General features: G+C 41.8%; 1 protein-coding gene and 1 long non-coding RNA gene across 8 annotated transcripts in view; one reads left to right on the top strand and one right to left on the bottom strand.

Moving 5' to 3' along the window:
• tnrc6c2 (trinucleotide repeat containing adaptor 6C2) overlaps nt 1-22,036 on the top strand; it is a 138,767-nt gene that overhangs the window by 78,882 nt on the left and 37,849 nt on the right. For 5 of the 6 annotated variants that reach the window (XM_030435808.1, XM_030435800.1, XM_030435781.1 and 2 more), the window contains exons 1-3: nt 2,058-2,716; nt 14,527-14,627; nt 14,949-14,970. In XM_030435808.1, the coding sequence (XP_030291668.1) occupies nt 14,565-14,627; nt 14,949-14,970 (85 nt within the window). In that variant the 5' untranslated portion in view covers nt 2,058-2,716; nt 14,527-14,564. Of the gene's footprint in view, nt 1-2,057; nt 2,717-14,526; nt 14,628-14,948; nt 14,971-22,036 lie in introns of those variants that run through there. The other variant, XM_030435777.1, reaches the window with a different exon arrangement.
• Nucleotides 357-3,806, bottom strand: LOC115592746 (uncharacterized). 2 transcript variants are annotated; one of them, XR_003986211.1, is made up of 3 exons: nt 3,451-3,806; nt 1,986-2,095; nt 357-1,896 (listed from the first exon to the last, which is right to left on the bottom strand). It is a non-coding gene; the product is annotated as an uncharacterized LOC115592746 (long non-coding RNA). The 2 variants fall into 2 exon arrangements; XR_003986210.1 differs by lacking the exon at nt 3,451-3,806 and adding an exon at nt 2,521-2,619.

The raw sequence follows: 22,036 nt of genomic DNA, 5'->3' as shown, positions 1-22,036 counted from the left end.
GTCTGTGCACGGAGCAGTCATTTCCATGAGAAAGAAGTGAAGAGAATGGACAAGGGCCGCATTTTCTTTTTCTCTGAGACGGCTGCAGACACGGTACAGGGGGGCACAAGGGCGACCTCATCCATCATGGTGAGAATAGCCTGGAATTATCGGCCAGTGTTTCTGGACATCATGTGATCAAGAGATTCTTGACAAAGTTCATCTGGGGTAGAGAAACTTTGGGTGGGCCCTTTAAGAGACATTTGAGTCGGCTGAATAAAGTTCATGGTGCAAGTTCCAAATTTATATTATGACTAATCTATTTCTGTGCTACTTTGAACTATTTTAGTCATGAGTCACATGAAGTATGGTTCATATTTCTACACTACAAGAAACATTATTTATTTATCAAGGAACCAGTGGAGAAAGTAATTACATACATTTGTTTGAGTACAATTATTAGGTAATTGTACCTTATTTCCACTATCTGCTATTTAATAATGCTACTTCACAACATTTCACTGGAAAATATTGTACATTTTACCCCTCTACATTTTGTTTAGCAGATGTAGTTACAAGTTACTTTGAAGGTCAAGATTAAAATACAGAGTATACAACAGGTAATAACATATGCATTACTGTAGCGATCCACTCAGTCTTAACCACTGAGTATCATCATTGGAGGACAATTTATCAGTTTACATGTATCCTCATCTCAAGCCACAAACAGAGTTATACTATATTTTTCATAAATGTAGTGGTTCTCAGCGAGACCTGTAAACACACTTTAATTTGTAAAACTGGTGCAGTTACCCTTTAAAAGTGGGAGCATTTGGAAAGCAGATCTTTAACTTGTAATGAAGTCTTTTTATATCAAGGTATTGCTACTTTTACCTACTTAAATCTGCAGTAAGGTATTTATTTTTGCAATTCGAGGTCAACGCAACAAGCTGCAAACACAGCATTACCTGATATCTCTGAAAATGATACCAATGAAAGAAGTGAGAGTGACCATAAAACCAAAAAAAATGAGTTGACAGATGCTTATCGGCTCTGTAGAACTAAAGGAAACTGCACAGTCAGGTGATAATTCTCTACGCATTTGTCATAACAAGCAAAACCATTAATATTCTATACAGTTCTTTGTCATTTGTTCAATTGATGATGTTAGAACTGAGTCAACATTGGTCCATTACAGACATGTCGGTATCTGAATGTATGTTACCCAAATAATAATAATGTAACAGCTTTTTGCTCTTTTGATATGAAAACTATTGTTTTAATAGATTATAATGCAGTAATGATTGGGACTATTCAAATGATTAAATTCCCCATAAAGTTTACTATTTGAGGTGAACTGGTGTCATTTTAGATTACAACTGTACAACTGTCAAATCATTTATGTATTTGTCGCAATGGTTTGAATACTACAGTTGACTATCTGCCATATATATCTGTGACCACCTTGTATTGTTTCTGCGTTGGCAGGTGTTATTTAGGCCTAGTTGTTGTAGTCTCAATGATAGAGCAGCTTACAGTAAAGGCTCTATACACTGTCTAAAGAGCATATATCACATTTGTACTACATAGTATTAACTCTATACTCTATAGCCTATGTAACAGCTTTTTGCTCTGACAACATTACAGTGTGGTTCATGTTTCGCTGTCTTTACAGTATCATCTATCCAAAAACCTCTAAACAGCCTCACATTCGTTTCTTTTTGAAGCACAAAGTATTTGCTGCATGCTTCAGCAATTACCCTGGAAAACGAGCTCCAGCCCGGCCATCCTCTGTGGAGGCTCGGACAACAGAACGGGGGTGGGGGCGGGCCGGAGGGCGGTGGGCGGAGTCAGCGTCTGCTGCTTTGGTTGGTCGGGAGTGACGTACCTGGAGCCACTTCCTGGTCTGTGCGCTCTCTGGGAGGAGGAGAGGGAGACTGCGGTGTTGTTAGTTTGAACAAAATGGCTGCGAGACCACTGTCAACGAGAGCTCACTGAACGCCTACCATGACTGTCCGCTCCGCTGTCTGGATCCACACAGAATGTATTTCCCCGGAGTCGTTTCTCACTTTGCATTCGCGGTAGCCAGCCCGTCGCTAGTCGTCCAGCTGGCGACCTAAACAAAACAAACAAACAAAAAAAAAACCCATTTATTTTGCACTTTAAAACAAGTTGGCTGACTGGCCGTCTTGTCTCTAATACGCGAGAACTCATCGGCGATTGTTTTTAACGAAAACTGCCCGTTTTCTCTCCTGACGGTCGACGACGTACAACGCCAACCGGCGCCATCGTTAGCTTACATATTTTAGCTGCTTTTAAAAGTCATTTTATTCGTGTTCTTTTTTTTCTCGTTTTTTTGTTTTTGTTGTTAGTGGTGCTTCATTCTCCTCCCCGCCCCCCATTATATCGTGACGTTTTAACAAACTGTTTTTTCGACGAGTGTTATTTTACGGCATATTTTTGTTATGCTTCTTTCGGCTCAAAGCATTTAATTACCATACTTGCTGTGTGTGTGTATCTGGCTGAGTAGCCGTTGTTTACCTCGGTATCTTGTCACAGAGCTGCTTCAGCGGCAGTCGGCTTATCTGCCAAGTCTGACTTTAACTGCGACTGAAATCTCTGCTCCATCTCTTTACGGGTAACTTTAGAAAAGACATCGGAGAATGCTTTTCTGCATGTTTTTTTCTGCCATGCACCAACTCTTCACTGAAAGCTGCCAAAGCTGTGTTAACGCAAGGTGAGTGTCAAAACAGTAGCGTTTTTTTCTCTTTTGATACATTCATGAATGTCATTGCTGTGATCAGTGTTTGGAAAAGAGCAAGAGGAAAGTGGACCGAAGCTAGCTGTGATGTCGAATAAATGAGCAAAATACCTAACAATGTTGTAACATTATGTTTAATAGCATCGACTTATGTCTCTGGGATATATGTATATAAGCAACATCAAGTCCCGTATAATCAAAACACCCATTAACGATTGTCTGTGCTCGTTTATGATGCCACAATGTTTATATTCATGTCGGCAGAAATGATTCAAATAGTCGAACACATTTGTCAGGGTGGTGAGCACCCAAACACCCAAAGGATTTGTGAAGGGAGTCCCCTGCAAAATTAGAAATCTGTTTTATTTGATTTCATCAAAGGTAATCTACCATGTGCTACCTTCAGACATTCATCATTAGGTTGAATTTTATCTGTGTTTATCTGAATGGGCTTGCTGTTGAAAATGTTGGGAACTTTAGTGTTATATCATCGCTCCTTCATGATTGGCTGAGTGGACTGGAACACACTCTGTACATGTGAGCATGTAGTGGGATTGTTTCTCGAACAACTGCCTTGCCTTTTCCAATGTTTTACGTTGTTTTAATTCAATGGTGTGCCGATAGGTACTATCTATCTGTGGCTCAGTGACAGGATAGAACCGTATATTAAAAGCATAGCTATACTTTTGTTAGATGTTTTGTTTTCTGACCGTAGTTCTCAATGTGACGGAGGTAGATTCTTGCATTTATCCAAATTTTTCAGTCGTCACTCCTCTTCAGTCTTTGGTTCATTCTGGAGCTGTATCACATCACATATCTTGCACACTGGTGTACATTCCTCTACACTAATTCCAAGTACATTATTAAACATAGCCGTCCTGTCTCCCGTCCCTGCTTTCCTCCACCCCCCGGCTCGATGAGAAAGCCGGGGATTCTGATTGAACTGTCGCCTTCCATTGCATCCCCCCCTTCCTGCATCTTGTCCCCAGGCACTGGAGTATAGCTTTTAATATCTCCTCCATGTCTTAATTGAAGTACATAATTTCCCGTTCAATTTCAAACCCCCTTTTTCCTCCCCCCCCCCGACATCTCTGTCACCACTGTCTTATCTCTATCGTCACACACCAGCGAGGTGATGAAATGAAAAATGCGTGTGAGCGGCAATGGCACACATGTGCACATTTGCAGTCGGATGGGGAGACTGTTCAAGAAATTATTTGTGTGTACGGTACATACACATTCGCGTGTGTACCTGTGGTACATCTTGGAATCTTGTCGCACATGTTATGTGTTGATGTTGTATATTAGAGTCTGAATAAGCCAGTGAAAACACACGTGGGGATGCCTGTCGTTTTTGCCATGGGAGTGTTTGTGACCATTTATGTTGAGCTCAAAGCCCTGGCAGTTGGTTAATTCCTTGCAGTTGTTAATCAGGTCGCGAGCAGCCTCCTGCAAGCCCTAGACACCCCAGCTGACTCACAGATGCACACACACAGAGCCCTCTTCTTACCCAGGGTCAAGGGTCCTCCCGTATGCACGCCCATCTTTCCATAAGGCTAAAAAGCACACAGTAAGGGGCAGGCTGTGAAAAGATGTTGCAGGGGCCTGCTGGTGTGTATGTGAAACCAGTGAATAGGGAGAAAGGAAAGACCTAAAACCTTGTAAGAGGAGGAAGACATAAGTCTGCTAGTTTTCTTAAATACCTTACAGTTAGGCTTACCCTTCCCAGACACAGCTGCAACATAGCTACCACTGTGGCCGCAGCAGGTGGCTCATCTGGAGGGCACTGGGTCAAAGTGGGGGTGTCTATGAGCGTTAAGTTACCCAGGAAACAAGAAATGGCATACAGTGACATTGTAAGTGTTGCTAGTCCCTTTTTTAATCTTCTTACAAATGTTCAGTCCAAGAAGTATAAAAGTAGAGGAAATAATTGCCTTTATCATTTTTGGTTCTAAGACAAAGCTCTGATAATCTACAGAGTACATGGTCAATCAAACCATGCCAACATCTGCAGATCTGGACACAAATTGCAGAACTCTAAATTATTTCAGCCTTGACGTGTATAATTGGTTTCTTCCCAGTGCGAAAAAGGCCAAAGTGAGAGATTCAGTCTCTCACTGGGGCCCAGACTCAATGAATTGTATTACTACTTTTGCCATTTTGGCAGTGCTCTAGCAGGAAAACCATAACCCATGTTGGCTCAGGATCCAACCAGGCTGTAGGCTGTTGGCATCAAGACATTGTTTTGATTTGATTGTATTGTAACAAAGCCATGAGGACAAACCCTGGCAGCAACTCCCATCTGCAGCCCCTTATCGGAGAATGGGCAGGGTCATTTGTTTAAAAGGAAACCCAAAGCTCACTTCCCCTCGTCTGACCCTTTACAGACAAAACACAAGCACCAGTCCGGTCCCCAGGTTGCTGTCATTAGCCTGGTTTACAAATGTAACGTGTCCTGTGTCACTGCAACCCCCACGGACATTGTTTTGGTTAATTTGTTTTATATTTATTTCTGTTCAGCAGTAAATCTTGAGATTTCAACCAAACAAAAAGTTACTTCTATCCCTCGTCAGACGTTTTCTGTTTGCCCCAGGAAATCCCACTTAGTCGTGCTTTTGAAATGTGGCTTGTGTTTTCTATCCCTTTCCCCCCGTCATTGACCTTAGCCCAGGCCTGACCATGGTAGTTACTGAGCCCGTGATTATGAGGCTTTTCAAACAACTGGCACAGTTCTCCAGATAGATAACACGCTTAACACTGCCGCAGGGTGCTGCACCAGTAGGGAGGCGTTGACAGTAGAATCAGCTGGATTCAATCAGAGACTGCCAAAAGCCATTACCCTCTTCCTCTCCTCTGTGCGCGGCTATCTGGAAGGTATATGGGGCAGTATAAGGACTTGCCAGGCGGTTGTGTTTGGTGAGGCCATTGTACTTAATCAGGAGCGTTTGTGTATTTGTTTGAGAGCTAGCATGGAGTGAGTGTGGTGTATGTTGACCATGTTGAGAGTAGTAGAGATAGGTAACCAGGAAGGCAGGAAATTATTGAATTGACATCATCCTGAAAACAAACAGTAACCATCAGTCATTTTCACTTTCAACTGGCCAGACAGACTTGGACACACACAAGGTGACTGTCAGAGGTGTGTAGTGATTTTATGTTTATGACTTTGCTGTACAAGATTGGTCAAGTCTACATTAAATAATGGCTCAAGAAAACCAGTGTTCCAGTTGAGGTAACAGAGTCTACATGGTTCACCACAGGTCTGACACTGATCCGCTTTGTTATGTGAAACTGATCTCATGTTATGATACTCATAATCTTATCTTGTAGTGCTCCAAGCTGTAAATTCAACATTTACTGATTGCACATTTGTAAGTGTGTAAGCTGCACTAGGTTTTTATATGTTGCCATACTTTGTCATTTTTCAGAGGGGGGTTTGAATTAAAGTTTTGGTCCTGTTTGAATGGCAACCACCAGGTATAAGCTTTGTTACCCATGGTCCTCCGGTTCTCTATTACAGTGCTTATGCTTGTTGGAGGTATAGGAGAGTTGTAACCAAAGAGTCCTATGGGTGTTGAGCGGGGAGTTAGGGCTCCATGTGACCCCCTCCTTCTTGTCCATCTTGTGTGCCAATAGAGGGGGCAGGGGCTTAGGGGGCCCCACCAGGGGTAAGCCAGCCCGGGATGGAAGCAGGAGGGTGGGGGAGGCGAAGCTCAAACCGGCGAGCTGCTGCCTGTGAGTCTTGGCAGGGGTCCAGGGGAATGTTCAATGTGCCGAGTTTCAGTGGGGGGGCCTCCTTTCCTCCCTCTGCTCCATGTCGGCTAATTGGAGAGACGTGAAGAGAAGGAGAGGGGCATCACATGGAAACTGACAGAGAATATGCAGGACATCCAACCCTACAGTGTTCCCCTTTTCCTGCTCCAAACCAGCATTAGACAGCCATACTCATTATGTAAAAGGACTTAGGCCCTACAGCACTTCCAAAGCTCTCAGTTGAGGCTGTGTAAATAGCACTAGTATGCACTGCCCAGTCCCTATGCTAGGGCCATGGCTTAAGCTAGTCAGCTCAGGTCATTTGTTTTCTGTGTGGTCTGTTTTGTCGCCTTAATATCAACTTGAGGGCAGTCAATGAAGTTCAAGTGTTTACTTTTACTGTCTGAGAATTTTGTTAGTGAACTTACTTTGATGAGGCAGAACTGCTGAAAATGATCAACAGAACATTTCTTATGATGTTTGAGTTGTGACCCAGTTGAATTACAAAATAGAATTTCTCGTGGGCAGATTAAGTTTTAATAACAGAGTTTGGCAGAGCCTAATTTATATTAATTAAGGCTCTGTGTATCTGAGGATAGCTAAGAATTGGGGCAAGTAAGCTGTTAGCAAAACGCACCACATTGCGACTTCTGATGTTTTGATACTGAAATGGCTGTAGTAATGTTGTAGTATTCTCAGCATTAAGAACTATGTTATGGTTATCGTTAAGGAATCTCTGCAGGCTTTAACATAACTTATTGAGGGTATAGGGTGACAGATGCTAATTCTCAGTAGTTGAATTAAACAAAAGTAGCCCTGTTTGGTTTACTATACTGTAGATAGAAACCAGTTCATGCTACCTTTCAGCTTCTCTGCTTTTACTTGTCTTCTTCTGTCTTTCTTAGATCCGAGCGGATTTTGTCCCCAAAACTAATCACAGCACTTATTTTTCTGTCTCTCTTAGGGTCTATGTCATTGCTTTCACTGTTGGCCAGGCAATTGTTGACTGACATTTTGTGTGGCAGACTATGTCAAAGTAACCTTCACAGGGGTAAAGCCATGCTGCTTTGCTTATTTGTCCTTGCATGCAACATGTGTGTAGGTATGCATCCTTTGATTTAGTTTGACTCTTCTGGTTTTGACAGTTGGATGGATGCTGTGCAGCAATTAAACAGAAGTTAGAGACCACTCTTAGATCCTACTTATGTCTAACTCCTCCCAAACATCCGTTAAGGGATGTACAAAAGCACAGAACAGTTGCATTGAGTTCTGAGCACCATTTCCTGAACAACAAAATGCCATCGACACATTTTTCATCTTTTTTTCTTGCTTTACAAATGCCTTCTGTGGCTGTGGCATAAAGCCTAAGTAATGACTGCCAGTCTACATTTAGAGGTGCTCAGTGTTGGCCTATGGTATAAAGATTGAGGTGCTCCTGCTTAAGGTTATTCATCAGAGGTTATCTATTGTTTTAATGCAAATAGAACTTCTTAACTACCCAGACCTTCAGACAGGGATTCACCTCACAGCCTCTAAGCTGCCAGGCACCCACACATATTAAAACAAATAGGCAAAATATGCAGGCATATGCAGAAAATGCACAACCACATATTCTCATGAACACAAAGCATTCACATGCAAAGACAAACACACACCAACACACTCGACTTGACAGCTTCTTCTTGAATTCAATAAGCTTTAGCTGTGGTGCTGGCAGGGAGCAGGCCTGCTTGGTCTTGTGCATTGTGCTGTTTTCCTATTTAATGAGCTGCCATCGTGTTAAAGTTTCATATCGACTTGGCAGAGGAAGGAGCCAAGACACTGAGAGCTAATTTTCTGGAGGCAAACCTCAAAGCTGTTATTTATAGCTAGAGTCTGACTCGCATGCTATCTGATTCGTTGACTTTCCTTCTCCACCTTGCGTCCCCCTTCATCGCGACTCTCGTCCCAACCGTTCACCCTCAGTCTCTGGCCACCCTGCTGTCTACCAGTTCCAACAACCATGAATATTTCTGACACAGTTCATGGAGCAAGTCCAGTCTCATAGCTATAAAGTGTGCTGTGTATTTTCACAAGCCACTCTCTCCACCTGCTGAAAGCAAAGCTGGTATGCACAGAATGCTTGCAAGCTCAGCGGCCAGAGAGACTGTTAGTGTGACAGAGCCATGGAAACACGCACCAACAGCAACATTGTTATTACCGCTTATCAACTGTGGAATTTACAGGCTTGTTTTCCTCATGCCGTTCAGGTCGAGTAAACACAGGCGCAAGCCCACAGACGTTTGTGAAGAATAGTCGGTCTGTAGCAGGATTTGTGGAAATGTTCCCCAGGTGAGGGCTGTCCATGATGATATTCCATGTAATAATGCTCGAGAGCCCTGTGGCTCCTCTAATGCCACAGGAATGGGTGCCTTGCTGTATGGTAATGTTGGCCAAGAGTGAATTTACCACAGTCTGTTGCCACAACCTTACCATATTACTGTTTTTGCAGAGAGAGGAAAGTCCTCTTTTTCTTTCTCCTCCCTCCTCCTTTGTGATTGGTGTGTTGTGTCTGCGGTTGATCCGACAGTCGTTCAGAACACGTGAAGCTGCATGTTTTCCTTGCAGCTCGTTCCCTTTCGAGTTTCTGTTTCGTTGTTTCCCTCCTTTTGTCTTTACATGCTCTTTCTACTCCCCTTCTCCTTATTCAATCACCCTTGTATGCTTCCCCCCCTCACCCCTTGTTTTTTTTCTGTGCATTTTTATATGCAAGCGATCAAGGTGCATGGATATTTCAGTGCCTCTTTCTCCCATTCCTGGTCTCTCCTTGTCTGCTAGCCTCAATAGAGCTCCGATCATTTTTTTTTTCAACTCCCCCATTTCTCCAGTGAGGATTCTTTCTGTCTTTCCCCTCTTCCAGTGTAGTCTCTCTTCTTTCTCTCCGTGCCCTGTCTGGTTCTCCGGCGGCTGTCGTTCTTAATTGGTGTTTCTCCGCGTCTGCTTTCATCCTCTGCTTGTTTTTTCCTTTCCTCTCATCCCCCCCATCCTCATCTTTCCTTCTCCTCCTCCCACCTCCCTCTCCTCCGCATCCCTGGCGGAAAAAGACAGGCATCAGACAGACTGCCTCCTGCCTGTGCACATCAAGCTTCCCTGTGTGTGTCTGTGTGTCTGGATTTATGTGTATTGTGAGTTTCTAGCCCTTTTCATTCCTGTACGGTATATTTCTGTTGTCATGACTCCTTCTCTATAGCTTAGCCCTATAGTCTCAGGATATGCAGCACAGGAAGAGAGGATACTGCCTCACTTTGCAGTTTCTCAGTGCCCCCAGTTTGCTGAGACTTGGGATGTTTTGCTACTCAACCTTGTATTCATAGGTGAAGCCACTAAGTCAATGTAGGATCACCGGATAGGTTAAGCTTTAAGATGGAAGACGGCAGAAAAATTCAGTCACTCATTAGGGGTGGTTAATCGGCCCAATTTCCTGATTCAATTCGATTCCGATTATTGAAGTCTTGATTCGATTACAAATCGATTTTCGATTATTAACGATTATCGATTAGATTTTCAATTATTAACGATTATTGATCTTCCATTTAACATCAGTCAGCTGCTGAATTATTTTACTTATCTTTTGAGTAACACCTCACAGCACCTTCAATATTGTATAGTGTAACTGTAATATCAAAATTATTATTTTTTTTATTTGTTTTAAATGTAGTGTTTCACTGTTAAAAGAAAGCTGCCAAGCTCAGCAGCCGGACTCATGTTAGAAGCATTGTTGGTGACGAGAACCAGGGCATATTTCTCTATTACCCACTCGTCTGCCATTGCTTTGAGAAACTCACACATATTTGCGCTTGTGTGGCTATCATCCATAGCTTTCGTCTGAAGTACGTAGGACATTAGCTTCCATTAACTGATGAAATAATGAGCTGTAACGGTCACATATGAGACTGTAGTTCTGGATGTCCAGGCATCGCAGGTTATTGCTACCCTGTGAGCAGAGTTGAGGGACACTTGCACAGAAAGCTTTGTCTCCTTGTAAAGATTTGGAATCGATTTAAGTGTGAAAAAGCTCCGGGATGGAATAACATATCTTGGCTCCAGACTGTGGACCATGTAGCGGAAGCCAGTAAGAGGAGGACTCCAGTTTGTATTACAATTTCAAAAAAAAAATAATAATACATATATATATATATATATATATATATATATATATATATATATATGTATATATGTATATATGTATATATTTTTAATCGATTTTTGGAAATTTGATAGTCGAATCATAATCGTCATTATTATAATCGCGATTAATCAATAATCGATTTTTTTCACTACCCCTATCACTCATATGCTGTATTTCCTGTAGAATTCCTTTCTAATGTGAGGGGTTGTTTTTTAGTTTTGCTCTCAAGACCCTTGCTTCTCTTTGTGCCTATTCTAGCATCAGATCCAGTATAGATTTGCATGTATGTTGTATTACTGAGAGTTGGATGAGAACATGAATGTAATGTCTTCAGTATCTATTCATCCAATACAAAAGGTGCTATAGCCTAGTTTAGCTAGAACTGGGCGAATAAGGTAGTGTAGCCCTGGAAGTCCACTCCAATAATATAAAGCCATTTCATTGTTATATGTGCATATAAAACATGTATAGAAATAGACAAAGTGACATAGTAGTTACCTTTCACATTGAGTATCATCGTCTGCCTGCTTTGTGCATATTTATAACTTTGGATGATACAACATGTGAATAAAAGGAAGCATCATTTTTTTAAACATATTTTTTCTTTTTATGGCTAGCCATTAGCCAATAGGGCAAGGGTTAAATAATCACTGGCTCAGTTACTGGCTGCATAATGCCGGCAAAGGTGATCTAAGCCCCTTTAATATTGGAGGGGACTGAATGACACACTGCGGCCATGTAGGTCGGTAACCTCAAAACAGGACATAGTTTGCCTAATTGCAGTGTCATACTGCCAGCGAGGGTAAACCTGATGCTGGGAGGCAGCACAGAGACACCACAGGGTCAGTGCTGAGGAGGTGCTGGTGTCAGCAGTACTCGGTGAGAGAGGGAGAGAGACAAGGAGAGGCAGGTAAGTGTATATGTGGGAGCAACAGAGGTCAGGAGGGAAGCTAACTTTGGCAGTATCTACGTCAGCTCAAAAGACAACTGTCAACTCGCTCACATTTCACGTAACAACTGTTCTATCAGGTTCCCTCCAACATTACAGTACTAAAAAAAATGTTTAACTGCAAGTTTTCCCTTAAATTGGATTTGTACTCCAAATTTTGGATTTCCCCAGCCGTGTCTTGTTATTGTAGATCTGTTTTTGTATAACTAAAATACGCTCAATGCTATCAAATGTGAATATTGCATGGTTTTACACATGTGGTATTGAAAAAGTATCAAAGCATCGAATTACATGGTCAGCCCTAGTAGAGCAGCTCTGTCGTGAGTGAAAGAAAAAACCTAGCAACAAACAATATTCCCCCTTTTCTCTGCTTGCATTCTGCTGCTGTCTTCCCAGCACCATCCCTTCCTGTCCTCTGTTTCCTTGTTCTTGGTATTTTTTAGTGTTGAGTAGGTTTAGGAAAAGGTTCATTGCAGTTGGTAGCTGTATGTTACAATCATGCTAGATGGCTCGGGAGAGGCTTGACGAGCTCAAATAGCGGAAGAGAATGACTGACAAATAAACTACTCCACATATACTGCATATACTGCATATAGTTATCTGAATGCTCACAAGCACCCACACTTATTTATCACCTGAGGGCTGCTTTCCCATAGCTGCTGAGATAGCACAATGACACACACACAGACTCCTTAATATGAAAAATAGGACTGTGTGAATGCAAGGGGGAGGGACGGAGGGAGAGAGGGGGAGCATTAGAGAGCAATGATAGGGTGGAACAATATGATGTAGAAATATCTCCATTCTTTCATTTTACCCAGCTGCCTTGGCCACCAGTCTGGCAGTTCTTCCGAGCATTTGGCTCTAAACTAACTGTTGACAGCAGTTTTTAATGACTCTCTTCCTCCATCTCTCTCTCTCTCTCTATGCCCATCAGTAAGTCTCTCTAACCCTTGTCTACTTTCTGTCTCTCTCATACTGTCATAGAGATATTACCACACCATCAGACAGTCTCTGCGAGGCTTCTCCTGTCTGTTTGATTGACAGCCCCCTCCCCCTGCCAGTGGGCAGCACAGCGGGGGGCGGGCCTTGCATTAATCTGCTGTTATTAGCGTTATGATTCATTCATACTCCCAGATTTTTGATTCATATCCAAGGCCCTGTGTAGGCACATTTTAGTGGTTGTGTTTGGTTTACTTGTTAGGGACAGTACACATTAATTGACATGAGGATGTCAACCACTCATTTTCATTATTGATTAACCCTTGAATTAGCTTCTTTTTTTCAGTTATCCAACTAAGGAATTGATCTTTAAAAGGTAAAAAAAATTTTAAAACACTACATTTCTCTAAACTCAAGGGTAATGCTTTGAATTCTCTTGATGTTTTCTTGAAATCCAAAGACTTCTGATGATACATTTTCAGACCACATTGTAATATCATCATTCGATAAAAGGGGACTGAGACTAATTCCATTGTTCATAGTAACATACACGGCAAAGAAACTTGGAGGCTTTCGAGATCACAGAGATGAAGCACAGTTGCTATTGTACAAGGCAGACATGCATGTGTATGTATGTGTGTGTTTGTGTGCAGCAGGGGTGTTTTCTAATGACTAATTTCACTGAGGTTTAAACTTACTTTTCCACTCGTCTAACAGTAAGGCAACAATCAGAAAACAGTCAAAACTAAGCACAATGTAAACCCTAAGGTTAAACATTGTCTGGAAGAGTAATGCATATATTATAGAATTAAAGATATTGCATATATTATAGTAGCGGTTGGTTGTGTAACATCTTACATCAACTGATGCTAATATTTTTTATTTGTATCATTTTGACTAGGAAGACATTTTTGTACCAATTGTGTATTTCTGGTGCTGTCTAGAGAGTGCCAGGTTTTTATTGACTAGTCGTCTGGTCAAGTCGAGCACATCCCTAGTGTGTATACATGTACTTTTATCAGGACGACCAGCAGAAAACAAAGGGCCTTTATTTTAAACTGACATAGAGATGATTGAATGTCTTTCCACATTTTAGAGAGTTCCATCATTGATTTGACATGACATGGTGCTGTATTATAGATTAGTTTCCATTGCACTTAGTGAAGACTAAATACACACACATTCTGCCCCCATGGCCCAACTCATGCTTCTAATAGTTTCCAGGAGCTGTCACTAAAGCTGAGCCAAAGGAAATACAGGCTGAACTGAAACACTTAGTTTCCCTGGCCCTCAAGCTAGCTATCTAGCTAGTTTGACTCTCGCCCACTGGAAACAGATTTTTAATAAAAAAGCTTTATGTCTTGCTCTGTAAGTCTGTTGGCCTTTGCGTTGACTTCCTTTCGGTCCCTTTTAATCCCTTTCCTTTTTACTTTTATGCTGTTTCCTGCTGTCTTTAAACTGGCCTTCATTCTTAATGTTGATTCTCTCTTGCTTTCCCTTTTTCTCTCTCACATTAATAAATGTACCTTTTTTTCCTTTTATTTCTTTTCTTCTCTTCTTCTCTTTTTTCATTTTTCCCTTTTTGCACACACCCACCACCCCCACCCCTTCCTCTTTTCCTTTTCAGTTTTGACCATAAGGGAAAGTGTTCCTCAGAACTGCCTGATGTGATTTATATTTGAAGTGATGATTGTGGATGGAAGAGGTTTTCCAGACACTGAGTGCACTTTGGCTCAGACTTACATATGGATCAAAAGGAAGGGGTCAAGAGTTTATATGGGCATTGTGCGAGCGTCTGTTTGCGAATCTTATTGTGCACATTCTTTGATGCACTATTTTTGGTGGACAAGATGAATATGCCTCAGTAGTGTGTGATGCACAGGGATCCACATACTTTTAAGAAGAATTTAAGCTGGATCCTAGTTCTTTTCTCTAATGCTTCACTCATTACTCTTTCCCTTTGTTGTTGGACAGCTGAGAGAAGCTAGCAACAGAAGAAAGAGAACCATTTGATGGAAGAAAAGAAAAAGAAAAAACAAGAAGAAAAGACCAAGACGGACGTCGCTCAGAAAAAGGTGAAAATGAGGCACATGTTCACCCAACTTGCCAATAAAGAAGCTGTGCATAGCTAGCAGGAGTTAAGTTGGCACTGTGAGTGTGAGCGACACAAGGGACCTTCAATCCTTTCTAATCAGTGGTCTTATGTGAAATCAATAGCTTTGGCTGATTTCTATTCAGAAAACTTTCGATAAACTAACAACTAACTCAAGTTCTCATTACATGCAAAAAATTGTTTTGAGAAGAGAACACACATTTACTGTTCTGAATGATTGTTGAACATCAGCCTCCCTGTATTACGTTTCTAAGTTCTTTCCTCTCTCTCCTCCTTCCTGCAGGCTGCTGATCAGAAACCCAAAGGTGAGTGTCATGATCAAGTAAACTGCATCCCCTCATCTGCCTCATTTTCCAAAACTGCATTCCAACCTCTGATGATACATTAATCAGCTCTGATTAACACACGCTGACCCAGAAAAGGCATACACACACGCACATATTATATACGCATTATACACACACAGCATTTTGCGTTCTTGTACCCAGATGGACACACACAGTTTGCACATGCATGCACAATTGTGCCGTTTTACTCTCTGTTTCTCAGACATACACACATGCGCACACAGGCTGCAGAGCGAATACCGTGGAGTGTAATGCGGAGTGATGCAGAGTGACGCCCAGTGCACCCGCAGCACCAGGCAGTGAAGCATGAGGGCACCCAGACAGCACACTGAGTGTGGTGTGGGCAGGGGGATGGGGGATTGAGTAAGGGAGGGTAGTACTGAAAGAACGGTGTCCTCATGTGCCCCTGGTGTTCTCTAAAGATGCCCAATTAGATTTTATCTTTGCATTGCTGAAAAATGTCTTTCAGTTTCCTTTTGAAATATCAACAAAATACCTGGCACTGCATCTGTTGCTCGTAGTTGTCTCAGTGACAGACATGTGAAATGTTGAGGTAAGAGATTTATAAACGTCTGTCTAATCATTTGAATTAACTCTTTTTGTTTAAGAATATATTTTACCTTTAGAGTCAGGTTTGGAGTTTGTATTTAGTGGCATGGTTAAGAGAGTTCAAATCTAAAGGCATTAATTCAAAAAAATGAGTGTCTGTTTGAGCCAGTGAGCCAGGGCCTAAGCAGATTATGAGGCCATATCGCCTCCATCTTTGGTCCTTTAATCTTCCTGTTGTCCTGTAATATGTCTCTGCTTTTGGACCTGCATTTGTAAGGGCTAATTATCATGCATTGTATCCTGCTTCATTGTCTTTCACCCATCACAACTCTGATCTGATTCTTGGATTTATAGTTGGAGATGATATAATAAATGCAAAATTCTTGAAACACTCTTTGTTATTTGAGTGCTCCAAGCAAGGTGTCGTTGTCTGTTAGCACCTGTCCTTCCCCCTACTGAGCAGCAGCATGGCCATCTGGGTTTGACTGTTAGGCTTCAACAAGGTCACCATAGCCTGCCCTGAACTATAACCTTTCTATTTAATTACCCTCCCCATGCTTTGCGGCCCTGACTGTGAGCTCTGCCTATTAACCAGGTTTCAAAGCTTCTGCACAAAGCTAGCTGCTTCTGATTTGAATAAGCATTTAACGCCACTGTTCTCATGCTCAAGTGGAGAATAAATCAGTGTTTTATTATGATTCAATTAAAAAAAATTGTAGAATATCTAAATAACACAAATATTTAGAGAGCAACATACAATGTTAGGAGAGAAGTAGACTTAATAGTGTGCAATTTTCTTTTTCTATTTATTTACACAGGCTTAGTATGACTGCTCCTTTCCAGGAATGCCCTGCTTCACACTCACATATTTCATGTGTCATACTTGTTGGGTGCTGAACACTCTTACATGAGCAATTACAGTTTAAATGCCTTGCTCAGCGGTCTTTTGCTGAAGGGGTACCTTGTGTTTAAACATTCAGCTGTAACTACAGTGCTGCCAAAGTATTACAACTGTGATTGCTCTTGTGTTATCTCTGTACTGCAGCACAATGGATTTGAAGAGTGTTTAAAATGCAGACCTTCAGCTGCTGTTGAGACTTTATATATTGAGAGTAGATGAACAGATTGGGGTTGTAGTAGCGAAATCGGTGGGTGACTTTGCTTATGACTTGGGTATAGAAAACCTCACTGGTTGTCTGCTATATGTGCTTCTGCATTCTAAAGTACTGGCTGTATATATCGAGCCCACATTCACATATTCATTGTTTCATTTAAAATCCAATGTGCCGGATTAGAGCCAAAACAAGGAAAAGGGTATCACAGCCTAATACATTCTAACTACAATGTATAATATGCGTATGTGGGCTGTACCAAGTGTTGGTAGCTGGAAAGGCAAAGGAAATGCTGAGAGTTCGAGGGGAAATTTTGAAACCTCTGCCTGTAAGAGAGGCCCATGAATGGGGGCGCAGCTATGAATGAGAAGGAGGGAGAAGGAAGGAAAAGAGAGGAAGTGCAACAGGGTGTTCTGTGGCCAGATAAAAGCACAAAGTGAAGGAAGGAAAGGCAGACAAGGAAGTAATGAAGCAGTGAGTACTTTAGACAAGTGCCAAAAATGACAGTCAGGAGTCAATGACAGCACTAATACAGAAGAGAACTAATGACATGGACATTTATTTTATGGTATGTTTAATGAGAGATGGAGAGGGAAAGCGACATAGAATGAGAAAGTGATGTGTGTATGTACTGAGCATTCATGCAGACAGAAAGAAGAAGAAAGTAAGGGGAAAGAGGGCCCGTTTGAAGACTAATTGTTCAGCGAGCCATCAGGACCTTTGTGAGTTTGCTCATAACCTCCCATATGCATTATCTCTTAAAAGGAGGGTGGTTTCAACTGGAATGAGTTGAGTTTAATGCGTGACAGTAAATAATAGAGGTGTGTGTGTGTGTGTGTGTGTGTGTGTTTGTTTGTGTGTGTGTTTGTGTGTGTGTGGGTGGAGAGAAAATCAGTATGCTGTAGTGATTTGTGCCTTTCCATCCATATCGGTGAATTCTGCCTTCCTTATACACTCTCTGAAATTCATAGACACATGCACACCACCTCCCCCATCCTCAGCATCTTTTTCTGCCTTCCTCTCTGCAGGCCTCCTTGGTCTCAGGCATTTCAATTTGTTTGCGGTAATCGATCTCGGCCCGGCGCGCTCATATGTATGAAAATGAGATAAAGCTTCCACGCAGTGGAATTAACTTCTCTGCCCCCCATTAGGCATGGAGCTTCACCGAGCGCATGGTTCCAGGAGGCAGTGTCCCACTGCCCCAACCCACCTCCCCCAGACCCACACACACACAGGCTGGACCTGTGACGCAGAGCCCTCAAAACCCTCCCCCCTTTTCCCCATTACCTCAGTGCGATGCTGATTATTCACCCCCAGTATACACGCACATCATCACAATCTCTGCCACCACTGCAATCACAATCATTCAGTTGGCCAACCTTAACAAAAACGTGCACATGCCAAGACACACACATTCACACACACACATGCACCCACAGAGGAGTGTGTGAGAAGTGTACATATTTTACTATAGTCTGATTTGCAGACTGAAGGTGTAAGCCTGCCTTTGGGCAGCCATTGGAAGCGACAACCTTCAAGCTAGCAATCTACATATGCTGAAAATGGCAAGTTATGCCAACAGTATGAATGCAAACACTAGCAGCTGTTTACTTATCTTTTGCAATGTTTTAGCAATTTTAATGTAGGGGCTGGTCTCCCCACATGCTAAACAAGCTCTTACTGAAAGTAATTTGGAGGTGCACTGTTGCTATATCCTGAGTTTAGCGCTGCCCAAGACAAATGTGATGGGTTTAAAGACATAAAATGAGCCAGAGCGTTGCAGGAAGTTCTGGCTATGTAAGACTAGCATCTGCGTAGCTGCAAAAGTATGTTTCCAGATGCCCACAATCACATTAAGACACATTCTTCTCTACAGCAACTCTGAAACTATCTATGAAACTATGACTGAAGCAAATGTTTACATTGTGGAACTGCAAGACAAGAAATAGAAATAATATACCAGCTAAGGTGGCTTTTGGCATACACATACTCATACCAATATTATTGGAGTTATGAGAAAACATAGCCCAAGCAGGAAGGTACATGTGTGGCTACACAAAAGCACAGAAAGCCACAGTAATACCGCAGCATGTGTGTCGCATTCCCACACCCTGTTAATCAGAAAATCTGCATTCTCCATCTTTGCTGCTCGCTTACTTCTGACTGCCGAAAGGTTAGAGAACAAACATAATGCCTGTCACCGCCTCATGTCTCTCTCGCTCTCTTTCCTCAATACCCGCACCATTTCTTCCGCCTGTTTCATTTTACCCTGGACATGCTTGGCCTCCGCGACCACACCTGAGGAGAAACATATTTGCTCGGTGTCACCACGGCGATAACAGCATTATATTTTTCAGAGTGGGCTAGAGATGCGCATAAACACGAGCGCATCGTATAATTCTGCATTGGATTAATTTGCAATTTCACATGCTATTAATTGCGTCAAACACTTTTGAAAGGGAATTTTCATGAATTGCAATCTAATTAGAGGCTAATTTACTTTAGCGCGAGACCTGCTTTTCTCTTCTGTTAACCACATTTATAAACACTCAATGAATTAATAGTAAATAGCTCGTGAATTACGTCCTGTGGATTTATGACTGCCGAGCATAATTGTTTTTCCTCTACCCCCTGTGTGCTCACCCCGCCTGCATGTCAAATGCTAGAGGAGAGTGAGGGATGGAGGGGGCAGAGAGAAGGGAAACAAGAGGGGCGCCGCACACAAACTCAAACAATGCTTTCCTCTCTGCATATTTGTGTTGTACGATCACTCACAAGCTGCTGACAAGAGAGTCCATTTGGTGCCTCGTGCCCCTCCCCTGTCATCTTACACCTCTGCCAACAGTGAGCTGCTTCATGTCAAATATCAGGCAGATTAATAGGATGTAGCTCAACTGATGTGAATGGCAGTACAGCCTGGGCTGTAAGGTTCAAAGCATGCCTGTGTACCTACATAAGGGGCTTCTCTTGCACTTCCCTCAGGCCATTGTCAAACAGCACTTAGACCACAGAAGATTAAACACCACTTAATAATTCTACAGGTTGAATTTGACTTGATTAGATTGTTACTATTAATCGTATATAGTGTAAGGTTGAAATGCCTCGGAATAAAAGTTATGTCACAAAAGACTGATGAGAAATTCTCAGTGGGACCACGAATGAGCAATTCTCCAATTTCCTACTTTGATCCAGGTATGACCCTGGGGCTCTAGCCATGAGAGACCACATATCTCATTTGTGTGTAAACATCTTCAAAAATGCCTCGCATCGTGCTATATATCTTTCAAATTCAGAAAATATGTCTCCTCAGGCAGTTGCTGCCCTCAGGCACTGACCTCAGTTTGAAGTATGGTATGATCCTGTTAAAGCTCTATACCCAGAGCGTGAGTTAGCAACTATTAGGGCTAAAATGGCAAGAAAGGGAGTTTCTTGGGGCAACTAATCTTCTCAGGGCCAGAGAGGCACATCTAAGAGGGAAAAGAGCCTGGCATAGGGAGGAGGTGGGGGCACTAATTAAAGTGAGAGGGTGAAAGAGGCGTGGCATGAGAAGAGGTCACAGGAGGCACAGAGGGGGTCACAAGAGTCAAAAGGGGGTATGTTAGGCAACTGTCAGTCTCAGTAGCAAATGCCCAATAAAGGAAGGGTGAGGGGTGAGAAACGTTGCCTTTATTTTGTGTGCGAGTGAGGGTGTTTGTGTTTTTCCCTACTAGTACTGACAGATGGGATCTCGTGGAGACACACCCATGTGATGCTCCCTGGTGCATGAACACACACATACTTTTGCCTTCTATGACTAAAAGGTCCTCTTGTGGTCTTATTTCTGTTTGGTCCTGTAGTTGGTTAAATATTTACGAGGGTTGCAATAAGCTTCAAATGCCTATTTATTTACCTTGTTTGTGACTAATGTTCACAGAAATACACAACAAAATCTTATGACATTTCAGTACAACGGAGATAAGTGTTTACTGTCTTCCATTAAAATAAATATTTATTTATTTATTTAGAATTTCTAAATTCTGTCAAAATGTTGAGTCATGTAATGTGATGAGTTACTACTTCCATGGTAGAGAAAGAAGCAGAAATACTGCTGTTGAAATGAGTAAGGAAGCTAAAATCCGCTTGGACAGTGAATTTACAGAAGGAAATAAGAGGTGTGAAAAGGTCATGAACTCTGACAGACCCATCTATTTGTGTTACTCCTCCATATTGTTTTGATCCTATTTATGGGACAAAATTGAATGGTTTCGCTTCTTTCACCAGGGCACACCAGGGTTTTCCTTGCCTTGTTTTCATAAGCTAAAAGAAAAAAACATATGCATACAGTACAGCTGCTTGAAAACAGCATGCATAAAATACTTGTACACACAGATGTAAACCCACTTTAAGACATGCTGCATTTCCCTTACCTTCCCTAAATCTGAGCTCTTACTGGATTAAGAAATGCACCATTGTTTAGGGCATACAGGCCGGTGCGTTGAGTCCATCCCTCCCCCCTCTATAAAAAGGGCTGCATAATAAAGTGGCTCTGCAGACAAAAGACAGAAGGGATGTGGGAACCTGCGCTGCCTGGCACTAGGCTCAGGGAACAAATCACAGTCATTCTTTACAATAACAGACACCTACCCTCTTGCCCATTATGCTGTGTTCATGGATTTTTCTAATCTGCATCTGATTTCTTCAAGCATTTCCCTCTGCCTTGAATTTTTTCCCCTTCATCTATGTTCACTTGCTCTCTATTTTTAAACCGTTGCTCTTTCTCCCGCTCGCTCTCATTGTGTGTAATTAACCATTTAGTGTGAAGAAGGGCTGTAATTAAAAGTTTGGCGCAAGGTTGCAGAGAGCGCCTCAGCCGTAAGGTTTAATGGAATTTACAGTGCACTTGATATGAAATGCTTATTTAATTGGCTTTTCTTTTCAGCTTTAATCAATCAATTAGAAGTACTAAGGCCACCACCACCACCACATAAAAGTCTAAATTTAGTTTTCACAACAATAATGTAAATATTTCTGTATTTACCTTGGCCAATTGGTCAGTTTTTTCATGTTTCTGTCTCTTTGTATTAGGACTAGGCAATATATTAATATTTTATCTTTTTTTTTATTTATTTATAGTCTTTGATTTTTGGTTTCATTAGTGTTGCTTTTTCCAGGTTTTAAAGGTTGTGTTACAGTAAAGTGATGTAATTTTCTCAACTTGTGAGACTATTCTGCATGTGATAACACTTACCTTTTCCCACTCAAAAATGTAATTCTGTTATTGTGTGATGGTAACTTTTGGTACTATCACACAATATTGTAAGTTACTATAGTACTGTATCATAAATTGGTTTCCTATTAACATTATATTTTCTAAATTGCCAGTA

Source organism: Sparus aurata, chromosome 1 (genome assembly GCF_900880675.1).
Source record: "Sparus aurata chromosome 1, fSpaAur1.1, whole genome shotgun sequence".
Taxonomy (NCBI): Eukaryota; Metazoa; Chordata; class Actinopteri; order Spariformes; family Sparidae; genus Sparus; species Sparus aurata.
This window is presented reverse-complemented; position numbering and strand designations above follow the sequence as displayed.